This window comes from Mesoplodon densirostris, chromosome X (assembly GCF_025265405.1).
Source record: "Mesoplodon densirostris isolate mMesDen1 chromosome X, mMesDen1 primary haplotype, whole genome shotgun sequence".
NCBI lineage: Eukaryota > Metazoa > Chordata > Mammalia > Artiodactyla > Ziphiidae > Mesoplodon > Mesoplodon densirostris.
The window spans coordinates 74,951,584-74,968,022 of NC_082681.1; the positions used below are offsets into that span (position 1 = coordinate 74,951,584).

General features: G+C 36.9%; 1 protein-coding gene across 1 annotated transcript in view; it reads left to right on the forward strand.

Annotated features, from left to right (window-relative positions):
- The window catches only part of ABCB7 (ATP binding cassette subfamily B member 7), a 149,600-nt gene that overhangs the window by 53,662 nt on the left and 79,499 nt on the right, over positions 1–16,439 (forward strand). Inside the window, exon 4 of the mRNA XM_060086627.1 lies at positions 15,825–15,944. Within this exon, the coding sequence (XP_059942610.1) occupies positions 15,825–15,944 (120 nt within the window). The remainder of the gene's footprint in view (positions 1–15,824; positions 15,945–16,439) is intronic.

Genomic DNA, 16,439 nt, shown 5'->3' on the forward strand with positions numbered 1-16,439 from the left:
GACAATGGTTATATAGATGAGATTTTCTCAAGCTTAAGACAAAAAATATTGTGATTGACTAAAAAAGAAGAAAAGTTAGTTACCAACCTAAATATTTTAGTTCTTTATTTTAAATAGCATTGGTTGCGGTTATTTGTTATATAATCTAGCATTATATATAGATAAATTACATTTAGCTCTTACAAGTAATGTGTATGTGTGTTAAGGTTAATGTTTTCCCTTCTATACTCTTGGTTTAAAGAGATTCTAGAATGTCCCCTAGCTTCATGGTAAATCCTCCATTTACCTGATCCATTTATTTAATTATCCATATTCTTTATGATTATCATTATACAGACAAGCTAAACAGTAGGGCCACTGAAATCAAAAGATTTAATTGCACTACACTTTTTCTAAGTGAGTGAAACTGTCATTGGAATACTGTTATACAATTCTCCATCTGGCCCTCTTTCTCTAAGCTTGCCTTTATTTTCTTCCTCTAACTTCACCCAACCAGTATATGCATGGTATCTCTAAGTAGAAATGATATTTTCAGGTTTATTGGCAAGTGAACAAATTTTATGTAAAAGTGCTCTCTAAATTGTAGAGAGATAAATAAATTTTATTTTATTGGTGCGAGGTGATTGGTAAGAAAACCTTTCCGGGGCTTTTCTCCCTGTTTCTTTAATCCCCCATGTAGCTTCTTTCACAGAACTCAAAACACATCACATTCATGTTTCTATCCCATTTTTACATATTAACATTTGTCCTGGTTGTCTTTAGAAACAACAAAGTATTATAAAATAGAATTTTAAAAAATTAATACAAATACTGAAATTTGTTTATCCATATATTATGGATATATGGATATGGCATGATATCATATCGTTAGCATGATATTTGTCAGCTTTCAGGATTGTCACGAAGGCCTCTTAAGGATAGTTTGTAAGTAATGCTCTAAACAGACCAAAAATATGTTGACTAATACAGGAAAAGCAGTCTTATACTCAAGCAATATAAACTTCAAGTTAGATTCTTTATTCTCCAGTAAAATAAAAACAAAGCAAAAACCACTGTAAATCTTTATATTTGATCTCTTCTTTATCGTTTGTTCCCTGCCATCTTTGTGTTACTTTAGCCTCATTAGCTAAAAAGAATCATAGAATAATAGAGCATGAAGGCTACACCAGAAAAGAGGCAATATGGAGTTGAAGTTAAAAGCCTGAGCTCTGGAGCCAGACTGTCTAGATTTGAATCTTGGCTCCATCATTTCCTACTGGAATGACCATGAGCAAGATACTTAATCTCTGTATGTATCAGTTTCTTCATCTTTAAAATGGGGCTGATAATCATAGCAAAGGGGATTTGAATGAGTTAACTCTTCACACCATGCAAAGCTCTTGAATAGTGCCTGTCACACAGTAAGCAGTAAATATTAGCTGCTATTACTGTAATGTGAGATTGTTAAGTCCTATACTCTGCTCTTGTCCATTCATTTTATTTTATTTTTATTTTATTTTTTTTATTTTATTTTTTTTATTAGTTTCTGCTTTATAACAAAGTGAATCAGTCATACATATACATCTGTTCCCACATCCCTTCCCTCATGCATCTCCCTCCCTCCCACCCTCCCCATCCCACCCCTCCAGGCGGTCACAAAGCACCGAGCTGATCTCCCTGTGCTCTGCGGCTGCTTCCCACTATCTATCTACCTTACGTTTGGTAGTGTATATATGTCCATGCCTCTCTTTCGCTTTGTCACAGCTTACCATTCATTTTAAAAGTATGTATTATTGAATACCTGCGTTGTGCATAACTCTATGTTAAGTAACTGGAGATACAGTAATGAGCAAGACACAGTCCCTGCTCTTCAGAAACTTAACAGTTTAGATGACAGAATATCTAAACTACCATGTAGAAATTTTATCACTCTGACAAGTTATAGATTTTACCTTACAACCAACTGAAACTTTTACCACTTTACTTGCTATGCATTTCTACTTGTATGTTCTTAAGCATTAATAATGCTACTCAGAAGGTATTTAAATCATTTGTTTATCCAGTGTGGCTATAGTAAAGGGGTTGTGGAAAAAGAGTGGCAGTTTCAATATTTGGAAGCTCCTGTTGTTAAAATAGATGAGTTAAAATAAAGTCTTACTTGTTTTATAACAGAATCTTCAGATTTTTTAAGGATTTTGGAACTTTGCTCCTGCATTTAAACTTTATTATGTGCCTCCTTGGGAGAAGCATCTGTTAGTAAATTTAGATAATCCTGTGCTCATAATAAAAACACGAATAATGCAGAGCTTAATATAAGGACTGCTTCCTAGACTTGCTTGACATACTCTTTTTTTAATGTTAGAAACATATCCTCATTGATTAAATATTGCCAGAAGCTAGTAGTATTGAAAGAGAGATTAGCATTTACTAGAGCAATCAGAGGCTTTGATATAAATATTGATATAATCAAAGAAGTGAAACAGCAACTTAGAGTATTAAAAAAATGGAGGATTGGAGAGAAAATGGAATAATAAGCCTCCAGGCTTGTTAAAATGAGTGGACACACAGACCAGTGGACAAGAATACCTGTATGACATGGAGAGGCCATTTTTCAGCTCCGATTACATCCATCATCAAGCAGCCTTATGATCTTTATTTGATTTCTCAAATTGACTTCCCTTTGAGATAGAGAATTCACTGAGTGGCCAATGTGAATATCAGTCAACTTGGTAGTTTTTTTAATTATAAATTATTAAATTGACTGTTGGGTTCAAATCCATCTCATATATAGAATAAGCCATTTTTTCCTAGGGCCTTTTCACTGCCAGATAAGCTTTTCATTGCAGTTTCAGACCAACAGAGCTTAGAAAACAAACTTCGAGGTATAGAAAAAGCAACAATAATTGCAAAGCTTTTCCTGACAATTAATATATCTTTCCTTTCCCACCCATAAACTCATTATGCTTATATCCCCAATAATGTGGGGAAAGTTTTTCACTTACTTTCTAGATTTTTCCATTAGATATCTACTCACATTTCTTATCTTTTGACCTAGCTTTTATCAAGCCACTGTTATCCCTAACAGTATTGAAGTAGTGGTTAAAATTATTCCTTTAATTGCAGTTAGTTATCTTTAGCTTGGATTGAAGAGACAGTTCTTTGGATGGTTTGCGTATCCTTGAAATTGTGGGCATTTCCAAAGTCTCTGCTAAATTAGTTCTTTAGAGAGAAAACATTCAGCCTATAGCCCACATTTATACAAAACAAATAGCATCCAAAATTTTTTGGTATATTTTTTTTCTTCATCTCCATAAGTTTTGCCCCCAAGTAGTTTCCTTCTAAACCAATCCCTTGATTCTGTGAGTTAGAACATTTCTTGCTAGTGAAATTTAGAATGTCTCTAAAACCAGAATTCTTATATAAATTCACCTTGCAAGAAAAGGTGATTCTGCTACCTTTATCAAAAATCTTTTTTTTTTCTTACACTTTCATTTTCCTATCGAAGCCCAGTGGGCTCCACTCCCTTGAAATGAGTGGATTTTTGGTAGAAAAAATTGTTCTTGCTTTAGTGCTAAATAGCCAGTGCTAAACAGCCTTTTCTGGTGAGAAATATGAAATCACTGACTTGAGAAGCAAAATGTATTCAGTTTATCAATATACAGTTATCTTTAATATCTGAGAATTCTACCAGGTGAGCTGCTCCAGGTATGTTTTAATTTTTTACTTGTCCTTTTTGTGCCCTGTCCACATGGTTATTAGCTATAGGTATTCACTTAGAGTACTTATGACTATGAGCAACTGCATCTTTCCCTCAGGTCATGCTGTTGAATTGAGCAGTGCTGCATATAAGCAGTACAGTTTGTGGCTTTCCAGTTATACACTATTGGGTCAGGTACTTCCAGTGTTACTTTCGTGTTTGTTTTAGGCCTACTGTGCTGTTTCAGTTCCCTGTGTACAAGTAGATATTCCTTTCATTATTTTTTCTTACCTGCCCAGCCTCATAAAGCTTATTAAGCTATATATTAATACCAAATAAATAAATATTTAAAAATCCATGTAAAGTTGTGGTGACTTAATAAATCAAGCATTTAGGTGTTCCTCCTGGAACTTGTCCTCATGTGTTTAAGGATAGTTAATTCATTAATTGAATAAATATTTATTGGGCATTGTTTCTAGTATCAATCAAGTTTCTTCTCTGGTACCTGCTGTTTTCTTTTTGTCCAGCTTGTTTTCACTTACTTTCATCTCTTCTATGACAGCTCTCTGATGTCTCCAAACCTTTTCTTCCAAACTCATTTCTAGGGGGAAAAAAATTCAGTACAATTTTGTTATCATTCAGAGATCTTAGTGAGCCAATTTGAATTCCTTCTTTTGTTACTCTTGTGATTTTATTCTGAATCTAATTGCTTTCCTTTATTATGGCTAGCTAATTCCAGTATATAGTTGAGACCTTTCTAAAAACTTTTATTCCTCATACTAACGTAGTAGTAGTTTTACAGTGTAATGGGGCTTAAAATATCAGTTTCATGGTTTGAACTTGAGGCTATCTAGCTACAGCAAGAAGGCCACATTGTATATGATAGCAGAGGAGGAAAGTAGATTGACTCCTACTTTTACAGGCTTTTTAATATTTCTGTAGTGTTCATTTTAGAGAACTTTTGTTATCATGATGTAGTAATCACAGTTATGTTTTTAAAACAACTTCTAAATTCTATGTACTGTGAAAATTATAAAAGTTAAAGAATTTCATAAAATTTCATATTTTCTGTTTATGTGTAAGCAAGGCTTAAAGAAAAACTACTATGATATCAACTGTTGATTACTTCAGGAATTTTGACCCTTGAGAAAGGACTTTCTTTTCTTAAATCATTGGGTTTTCCCCCCCTATACTATAATATAATTACTCCTTACATAGTGTGTTTTCAAATAATTCAATTTCTTGTCATCCTCCTTGATCATTTCCTACATTTCTCACCTTTTCTTTAAGAATGTGATCTTAAAATGGTGTATATGCTATTTGTATTGCTTAGCCTGAAATGGAAAGATGAGTTGATGTGAAGATGATATCTGATTCAGTCTCAAGCTGCGACTGGTCTCTTTTCAGCTTTAGATAAGTCTTTTGTCTTTCAGGATTACCATTGGGTGTCCAGTATGAATTAACTGTGGTGATTTTGAAAGGGGGTATATTATCTTTGAGGATCTGTATTGAGGCCTTCAATTTTACTTTACTCTTGTGCAGCAGGAATAAGTTGGTTTAAAATACTTTAAAAATGTGCCTCAGCCTCTGAAATGCCTCTTGATTTGGCCTGCTCTTTAAAAAAGACGTTGTTTTTCAAACTTTGTAGTTTATCTAAACTATAACTGAAAGACATGTACTTTACAGACTAATGGACTCATAATGCATGATTACACAACTTTAGAACCCATTTTGTTAAATGAGGTGGTGACATTTTATGCACTATTAAGCCACCTAGAATAATTTTCTTGCTCTTAGCCATAACTTCTCTGTGTCCTTATTGAAGAAATTTTGGGGTGTGTTGTAGAAGGTTTTTGACAAGAGAGAGTGTTTCTAAAGATATGTGGAAACAGGGCCTTTTTGCTATTATTCCATCAAGAAAAATAAGACAGACGAAACTTGTGAAGTGGGGACGTAGTTGAAATGTCGCAGTTTGTGTTATAACATATCAAATTATATTTGTTTAGTATTAGTTCAATTGGAAAAGTGAATTTTAAAATTACAGCTTTATTCCCTTTTTAAAGATACCCTACCAGTTATGAGAGCTCATATGTGTGAGTGTATGTGTGTATAAAATAAAGCATTAAGAGCTATACTTTCAGCATTTCATATTTTTGCAATCCAGTGTATTTAAAGCAGCTCAAGAAGGTAGTCCTGTTTTCAGTACAATATGAACAGTTTTATTTCTGTTACTGTTGACTCAGTAAACTGAATAAAAGAGACTAGAAAATAGTTTGCTGAGCCTTGGATGGAATAGCTATAATATAAAAGCTACCCTGTATAATATAATGTGTTGTCCTGGGTTACTTATATGTTGACAGTTTCCCCCCATTCTTTGCTGTGCAAATCTACTTGAAATTGTCTAACTTTTCCCCCCAAAATAAATTAAATTTTCTTCTTATTATATGTGAACTACAGAAAACAAGAAAGCAAAAAGAATATAAAAAATCATCAATGATTCCATCTATTCACAGCTACTGATGTTAACACTTTGGGGGTATTGCTTTCCAGATCCATTTGTATGCATGTGTAAACTCATACACACATAACATTTTTTTCTACAAAAAATGTTTTGTACTCTGCTTTTTTCACTTAACATGTTTCTGTGTCACTGCATATATTTCTGAATGGCTATATTTTGCTGTATGCATTCACTGTAACTTGTTTACATGATTTTCCACTGTTGATCATTTAGCCTAAACCCAATTTTTCCCCTATTAAAACAGCATGGGAATAAACATCCTTATGGCTAAATTTTTCATCCCTTTATTCAATAAATATTCGTTATTCGTTGAGTACCTTTACTGTGTGTCAGCCATTGTGTTTGGTATTGGGTTACAACAGTGAGCACAAAACACAAAGTTACTACTCATGTGGAACTTAAATTCTAGCAGGAGAGCAGTTGTTAATCAGATAATCACATTGTTGAATATGTAGTTTATAACTGAAATGGATTCTCTGAAAGAAAAGGAATACTGTTCTGTGATAGAATATAGCCAAGAATCCTGACTGGGTTTAGGGAAGACCTCATTGAGGAAGTGCTGCTTGAGCTGGCAGTTAACTAATTGGAAGAAGTTGAGGGCAGGTTGGTGTTTCAGAGAGAGAGATTATTCCAGACAAAGTGAAAGGTATTGTGCAAAGGCCTTGTGGCAGGAGGGATTATAGTCTACTTGAGGAGCTGAAAGAAAGGTAGTGAGGCATGAACACTGAAAGCAGTAGTGTAAGACATGACTAGAGAGGAAGCTAGGGGCCAGGGCAAGCAGAGCCTCATAAGCCATGCTATGGACTTTGATCTTTATCCTAAGAGTGATAGGATGCCATTGAAGGGTTTTTCTGTTTGTTTGTTTGTTTACTTCAATTTATATTTTTATTAATTAAAATTGTATTAATTTTTTAAAAGGTAACACACTCACATGGTTCAAAATTCAAAAGGAACAAAAGGATACAGAATTAAAAAAAAAATCTTCCCCCTACCCTGTTCCCCTTCCCAGAGGCAAACATTATTACCAGTTTCTTTGGTATCTTTCCAGAGATGATCTTTGAATATAAAAACAAATATTTGGGAGTGCCCATCTCTTAACAGTTTCACCATAACAAAGCATTATCTTTGCTAATCTGATTGGATAAAAAATATATCAGAGTCGTTTTAATTTGCATTTTTTATTTTTATGAGTAAAGTTGAGTATCTTTTTATATTCAGGGCCATGTATATATATATATATATATATATATATATTAGCAATGCTTTATTTTTATTTTTACTTTTTTTGAATTTTATTTATTTTTTTATCCAACAGGTTCTTATTATCTATTTTATGCATATTATATGCATTGAAGGATTTTAAACTGAGTAATATGTGATTGCAGGCTGAACTAATTGGACCAGGAGCAGAGCAGATGCAAGGAGATCAGTTAGGAGATTGTTGCAGTGGTTTATGTGAGAAAGATGATAGCTTGGATTACGTTTGTGGTGGAAACAGAAAGAAGTAGACAAATTCAGGAGATTTTTAGGAAGTAAAATTGATTCAACTTGGAGAATATTCATATATTTATTTAAAGCATTAAGTTCCCAGAAGTGGAATTCTCAACACAAAGGGCAGAATTATTTTAAAAGCTTATGGCAGATATCAAATTGCTTTCCAGAAGGATTATTTCAGTGCACTCTCCCATTAGCAGTGTATTAGAGTACCTATTTCCATATACCTTCACCAACAATGTGCATTAACTTTCTTCTTATTTTTAATACCTTTTACAGAAATTGGTTAGATACTTCAATTTTTAAAACACATTTATTTATTTATTTAATTTATTTTTGGCCGCACTGGGTCTTCGTTGCTGCACGCGGGCTTTTCTCTAGTTGCAGTGAGCGGAGGCTACTCTTCGTTGTGATGCGTGGGCTTATTGCTGTGGCTTCTCTTGTTGCGGAGCATGGGCTCTAGGCACGTGGCTGCAGCAGTTGTGGCTTGTGGGCTCTAGAGTGAAGGCTCAGTAGTTGTGGCACACAGGCTTAGTTGCTCTGTGGCATCTTGGATCTTCCCGGACCAGGGCTCGAACCCGTGTCTCCTGCATTGGCAGGCGGACTCTCAACCACTACACCACCAGGGAAGCCCAGATACTTCAATTTTTAAAATGGGGATTATTTCACCAACTAAAATAATATAGTAGACTTCCGGGTAAGATGGCGGAAGAGTAAGACGCGGAGATCACCTTCCTCCCCACAGATACACCAGAAATACAGCTACACGTGGAACAACTCCTACAGAACACCTACTGAACGCTGGCAGAAGACCCCAGACCTCCCAAAAGGCAAGAAACTCCCCACATACCTGGGTAGGGCAAAGCAGAGAGATTCCCGCACAGAGGAGCGGTGCCGAGCGGCACTCACCAGCCGGAGAGGATTGTCTGCTCCCCCGCCGGGGCGGGCGGCGCTGGAGCTGAGGCTCGGGCTTCGGTCAGAGCGCAGGGAGAGGACTGGGGCTGGCGGCGAGAACTCAGCCTGAAGGGGGCTAATGTGCCACAGCTAGCCGGGAGGTAGTCCGGGAAAACTCTGGAGCTGCCGAAGAGGCAGGAGACTTTTTCTTCCCTCTTGGTTTCCTGGTGCGCGAGGAGAGGGGATTAAGAGCACCGCGTAAAAGAGCTCCAGAGACGGGTGCGAGTCGCGGCTGAAAGCGCGGAGCCCAGAGACGGGCGTGGGACGCTGGGGCTGCTGCTGCCTCCGCCAAGAAGCCTGTGTGCGAGCGCAGGTCACTGTCCACACCACCCTTCCGGGAGCCTGTGCAGCCTGCCACTGCCGGGGTCCCGGGATCCAGGGGCGGCTTCCCTGGGAGAACGCACGGCGCGCCTCGGGCTGGTGCAACGTCACGCCGACCTCTGCCGCTGCAGGCTCGCCCCGCACTCCGTGCCCCTCCCTCCCGCCCGGCCTAAGTGAGCCAGAGTCCCCGAAGAGGCTGCTCCTTTAACCCTGTCCTGTCTGAGCGAAGAACAGACGCCCTCCGGCGACCTACACACAGAGGCGGGGCCAAATCCAAAGCTGAGACCCAGGAGCTGTGAGAACAAAGAAGAGAAAGGGAAACCTCTCCCAGCAGCCTCAGAAGCAGCGGATTAAAGCTCCACAATCAACTTCATGTACCCTGCATCTGTGGAATACATGAATAGACAACAAATCATCCCAAATTGAGGAGCCAGGAGTCAGTGCTGTGCCTCTGAGGTGGGAGAGCGAACTTCAGGACACTGGTCCACAAGAGACCTCCCAGCTCCACATAATATCAAACGGCGAAAATCTTCCAGAGATCTCCATCTCAATACCAGCACCCAGCTTCACTCAACGACCAGCAAGCTACAGTGCTGGACACCCTATGCCAAACAACTAGCAAGACAGGAACACAACGCCACCCATTAGCAGAGAGGCTGCCTCAAATCATAAAAAGTCCGCAAACACCCCAAAACACACCACCAGACGTGGACCTGCCCACCAGAAAGACAAGATCCAGCCTCATCCACCAGAACACAGGCAGTAGTCCCCTCCACCAAGAAGCCTACACAACCCAATAAACCAACCTTAGCCACTGGGGACAGACACCAAAAACAACGGGAACTACGAACCTGCAGCCTGCAAAAAGGAGACCCCAAACACAGTAACATAAGCAAAATGAGAAGACAGAAAAACACACAGCAGGAGAAGGAGCAAGATAAAAACCCACCAGACCTAACAAATGAAGAGGTAATAGGCAGTCTACCTGAAAAAGAATTCAGAATAATGATGGTAAAGATGATCCAAAATCTTGGAAATAGAATAGACAAAATGCAAGAAACAGTTAACAAGGACCTAGAAGAACTAAAGACGAATCAAGCATCGATTAAAAACACAATAAATGAAATAAAAAATACTCTAGATGGGATCAATAGCAGAATAACTGAGGCAGAAGAACGGATAAGTGAGGTGGAAGATAAAATACTGGAAATAACTGCTGCACAGCAAAATAAAGAAAAAAGAATGAAAAGAACAGAGGACAGTCTCAGAGACCTCTGGGACAACATTAAACGCACCAACATTCGAATTATAGGGGTTCCAGAAGAAGAAGAGAAAAAGAAAGGGACTGAGAAAATATTTGAAGAGATTATAGTTGAAAACTTCCCTAATATGGGAAAGGAAATAGTTAATCAAGTCCAGGAGGCACAGAGAGTCCCATACAGAATAAATCCAAGGAGAAATACACCAAGACACATATTAATCAAACTGTCAAAAATTAAACACAAAGAAATCATATTAAAAGCAGCAAGGCAAAAACAACAAATAACACACAAGGGAATCCCCATCAGGATAACAGCTGATCTCTCAGCAGAAACTCTACAAGCCAGAAGGGAGTGGCAGGACATACTTAAAGTGATGAAGGAGAAAAACCTGCAACCAAGATTACTCTACCCAGCAAGGATCTCATTCAGATTTGATGGAGAAATTAAAACGTTTACAGACAAGCAAAAGCTGAGAGAGTTCAGCACCACCAAACCAGCTTTACAACAAATGCTAAAGGAACTTCTCTAGGCAAGAAACACAACAGAAGGAAAAGAACTACAATAACGAACCCAAAACAATTAAGAAAATGGGAATAGGAACATACATATCAATAATTACCTTAAATGTAAATGGACTAAATGCTCCCACCAAAAGACACAGACTGGCTGAATGGATACAAAAACAAGACCCATATATATGCTGTCTACAAGAGACCCACTTCAGACCTAGAGACACATACAGACTGAAAGTAAGGGGATGGAAAAAGATATTCCATGCAAATGGAAACCAAAAGAAAGCTGGAGTAGCAATTCTCATATCAGACAAAATAGACTTTAAAATAAAGACTACTAGAAGAGACAAAGAAGGACACTACATAATGATCAAGGGATCAATCCAAGAAGAAGATATAACAATTGTAAATATTTATGCACCAAACATAGGAGCACCTCAATACATAAGGGAAATATTAACAGCCATAAAAGGAGAAATCGACAGTAACACAATCATAGTAGGTGACTTTAACACCCCACTTTCACCAATGGACAGGTCATCCAAAATGAAAATAAATAAGGAAACACAAGCTTTAAATGATACATTAAACAAGATGGACTTAATTGATATTTATAGGACATTCCATCCAAAAACAACAGAATACACATTTTTCTCAAGTGCTCATGGAACATTCTCCAACATAGATCATATCTTGGGTCACAAATCAAGCTTTGGTAAATTTAAGAAAATTGAAATTGTATCAAGTATCTTTTCCGACCACAATGCTGTGAGACTAGATATCAATTACAGGAAAAGAGCTGTAAAACATACAAACACATGGAGGCTAAACAATACACTACTTAATAACGAAGTGATCACTGAAGAAATCAAAGAGGAGATTAAAAAATACCTAGAAACAAATGACAATGGAGACACGATGACCCAAAACCTATGGGATGCAGCAAAAGCAGTTCTAAGAGGGAAGTTTATGGCAATACAATCCCACCTTAAGAAACAGGAAATATCTCGAATAAACAACCTAACCTTGCACCTAAAGCAATTAGAGAAAGAAGAACAAAAACATCCCAAAGTTAGCAGAAGGAAAGAAATCATAAAAATCAGATCAGAAATAAATGAAAAAGAAATGAAGGAAACGATAGCAAAGATCAATAAAACTAAAAGCTGGTTCTTTGAGAAGATAAACAAAGTTGATAAACCATTAGCCAGACTCATCAAGAAAAAAAGGGAGAAGACTCAAATCAATAGAATTAGAAATGAAAAAGGAGAAGTAACAACTGACACTGCAGAAATACAAAAGATCATGAGAGATTACTATAAGCAACTCTATGCCAATAAAATGGACAACCTGGAAGAAATGGACAAATTCTTAGAAATGCACAACCTGCCAAGACTGAATCAGGAAGAAATAGAAAATATGAACAGACCAATCACAAGCACTGAAATTGAAACTGTGATTAAAAATCTTCCCACAAACAAAAGCCCAGGACCAGATGGCTTCACAGGCGAATTCTATCAAGCATTTAGAGAAGAGCTAACACCTATCCTTCTCAAACTCTTCCAAAATATAGCAGAGGGAGGAACACTCCCAAACTCATTCTACGAGGCCACCATCACCTTGATACCAAAACCAGACAAGGATGTCACAAAGAAAGAAAACTACAGGCCAATATCACTGATGAACATAGATGCAAAAATCCTCAACAAAATACTAGCAAACAGAATCCAACAGCACATTAAAAGGATCATACACCATGATCAAGTGGGGTTTATTCCAGGAATGCAAGGATTCTTCAATATACGCAAATCAATCAATGTGATACACCATATTAACAAACTGAAGGAGAAAAACCATATGATCATCTCAATAGATGCAGAGAAAGCTTTTGACAAAATTCAACACCCATTTATGATAAAAACCCTGCAGAAAGTAGGCATAGAGGGAACTTTCCTCAACATAATAAAGGCCATATATGACAAACCCACAGCCAGCATCGTCCTCAATGGTGAAAAACTGAAACCATTTCCACTAAGATCAGGAACAAGACAAGGTTGCCCACTCTCACCACTCTTATTCAACATAGTTTTGGAAGTTTTAGCCACAGCAATCAGAGAAGAAAAGGAAATAAAAGGAATCCAAATGGGAAAAGAAGAAGTAAAGCTGTCACTGTTTGCAGATGACATGATACTATACATAGAGAATCCTAAAGATGCTACCAGAAAACTACTAGAGCTAATCAATGAATTTGGTAAAGTTGCAGGATACAAAATTAATGCACAGAAATCTCTGGCATTCCTATATACTAATGATGAAAAATCTGAAAGTGAAATCAAGGAAACACTCCCATTTACCATTGCAACAAAAAGAATAAAATATCTAGGAATAAACCTACCTAAGGAGACAAAAGACCTGTATGCAGAAAATTATAAGACACTGATGAAAGAAATTAAAGATGATACAAATAGATGGAGAGATGTACCATGTTCTTGGATTGGAAGAATCAACATTGTGAAAATGACTCTACTACCCAAAGCAATCTACAGATTCAATGCAATACCTATCAAACTACCAATGGCATTTTTCACAGAACTAGAACAAAAAATTTCACAATTTGTATGGAAACACAAAAGACCCCGAATAGCCAAAGCAATCTTGAGAACGAAAAACGTAGCTGGAGGAATCAGGCTCCCTGACTTCAGACTATACTACAAAGCTACAGTAATCAAGACAGTATGGTACTGGCACAAAAACAGAAAGATAGATCAATGGAACAGGATAGAAAGCCCAGAGATAAACCCACGCACATATGGTCACCTTATCTTTGATAAAGGAGGCAGGAATGTACAGTGGAGAAAGGACAGTCTCTTCAATAAGTGGTGCTGGGAAAACTGGACAGGGACATGTAAAAGTATGAGATTAGATCACTCCCTAACACCATACACAAAAATTAGCTCAAAATGGATTAAAGACCTAAATGTAAGGCCAGACACTATCAAACTCCTAGAGGAAAACATAGGCAGAACACTCTATGACATAAATCACAGCAAGATCCTTTTTGACCCACCTCCTAGAGAAATGGAAATAAAGACAAAAATAAACACATGGGACCTAATGAAACTTCAAAGCTTTTGCACAGCAAAGGAAACCATAAACAAGACCAAAAGACAACCCTCAGAATGGGAGAAAATATTTGCAAATGAAGCAACTGACAAAGAATTAATCTCCAAAATTTATAAGCAGCTCATGCAGCTCAATAGCAAAAAAACAAACAACCCAATCCAAAAATGGGCAGAAGACCTAAATAGACATTTCTCCACAAAAGATATACAGACAGCCAACAAACACATGAAAGGATGCTCAACATCTTTACTCATTAGAGAAATGCAAATCAAAACTACAATGAGATATCATCTCACACCAGTCAGAATGGCCATCATCAAAAAATCTAGAAACAATAAATGCTGGAGAGGGTGTGGAAAAAAGGGAACACTCTTGCACTGCTGGTGGGAATGTGAATTGGTACAGCCACTATGGAGAACGATATGGAGGTTCCTTAGAAAACTACAAATAGAACTACCATATGACCCAGCAATCCCACTACTGGGCATATACCCTGAGAAAACCATAATTCAAAAAGAGACATGTACCAAAATGTTCATAGCAGCCCTATTTACAATAGCCCGGAGATGGAAACAACCTAAGTGTCCATCATCAGATGAATGGATAAAGAAGATGTGGCACATATATACAATGGAATATTACTCAGCCATAAAAAGAAATGAAATTGAGCTATTTGTAATGAGGTGGATGCACGTAGAGTCTGTCATACAGAGTGAAGTATGTCAGAAAGAGAAAGACAAATACTGTATGCTGACACATATATATGGAATTTAAGAAAAAAATGTCATCAAGAACATAGGGGTAAGACAGGAATAAAGACACAGACCTACTAGAGCATGGACTTGAGGATATGGGGAGGGGGAAGGGTAAGCTGTGACAAAGTGAAAGAGCGGCATGGACATATATACACTACCAAACGTAAGGTAGATAGCTAGTGGGAAGCAGCCGCATAGCACAGGGAGATCAGCTCGGTTCTTTGTGACCGCCTGGAGGGGTGGGATAGGGAGGGTGGGAGGGAGACGCAAAAGGGAGGGGATATGGGAACATATGTATATGTATAACTGATTAAATTTGTAAAAAAAAAAAAGAAAAAAAAGAAAAATATTCGGAAACCAAAAGAGTAGAGATAGCTGCACAACTCTGAAAATATCATAAAAACCATTTAACAATACACTTTAAAGAAGTGTACACTTTAAAAAGTAAAATAAAAATATGAAACTATTAAAAAAAATAAGTAAAAAATAAAATAATATAGTAGTTTGGGAATGTGTGTATATATTCTTATTTTGGCTTTAGAAAGTGTAGGTTTCATTCTTAATATTCTGTTTCTAAAAGCTGAAACTAAAACAGAAAGATTTAATTCCCGGGAATGTTGCCTCAGGAACTTGGGCAAAAGAAAAATGTAGATTTAATTTAAGTTAGATTAAGTATGACTGGAAAGTTATGTTTTTGTTGAAATTTTTGATAACCCAGCTTCTGTTGTACATAGTCAATGCCAAGACTCATACTTTCCTAAACACTGTATTGTAACTGTGCTCTGTCATGAGGTTGGACATAGGGTTCCAAAATATCTTACATAACCATACTGATAGAGGCCAAACGTATGTAAAGATTTTGACCACAAAGATGGAAATATGGAAATGTTTCTTAAGTTTTATGTAATATTTTGATAGCTTAATAGATAAGAAATAAATGTATAGATTACTTCAAATAAATGTATGGGTAACTTTTTGACAATATGAAGATGGCTATAGCTGAAAGTAAGAAATTTAGAGAAATAAGTAGCTTTTAAAAACTACTGAAATAGTTTGAGTTTAAAAGATATTGACCTTAGATTCAGAATAAAAGTTATGTTTGTAATGTTTTCATATTTTCCTCAAATACTTACATAATTCTACACTATTGAACTATATTTATTTTTGAAATGACATGTTACTCACTGCTTTTGTTCTCTCTTTCAACAGTTAAAAGATGTTGATACTCAGAAAATCATAAAAGCAATGCTGTCTTATGTGTGGCCCAGAGACAGGCCAGATCTACGAGCTAGGGTTGCCATTTCCTTGGGATTTTTGGGTGGAGCAAAGGTAAGAATAAGAGAAATTATGTATTGTTTGTTGCTATAACTAGGAAATACTATGACATTTTCTGGTAAAGAAACTTAGGCTGATATAAGTCACTTTGGGGAGTACTGTCAACATTTAGGGCCCTCGTTTATGTAACTCTCCTATGCAGTCAGCAGAAATTATATGATAATGCCTGATTTATCTATGTATCAGACTTATAACAGCCTCAACCTAATGGAATTCTTCCTGAAACCAGTGTAAGATACAGGATCTTGGGTTGTAACAAAGCATAAGGAACTTGTAAAAGAAGCTCCTCAGAGTCCTGTTGGCTTTTATTTAATACATATTTCTGGTAAGCTTAGTTTTCAGTTCCTAGTAAATTGAAAAGAGGATGAAGACATTTTAGGTACATTAATAATCATAAGTGGTAAACAGCAGTGTGACATGAAGGGAAAAATAAAACAGGAAAACTTAAAAAAAAAAAAGCCAAAAAGCTGGGCATTTTGGTACATTCAG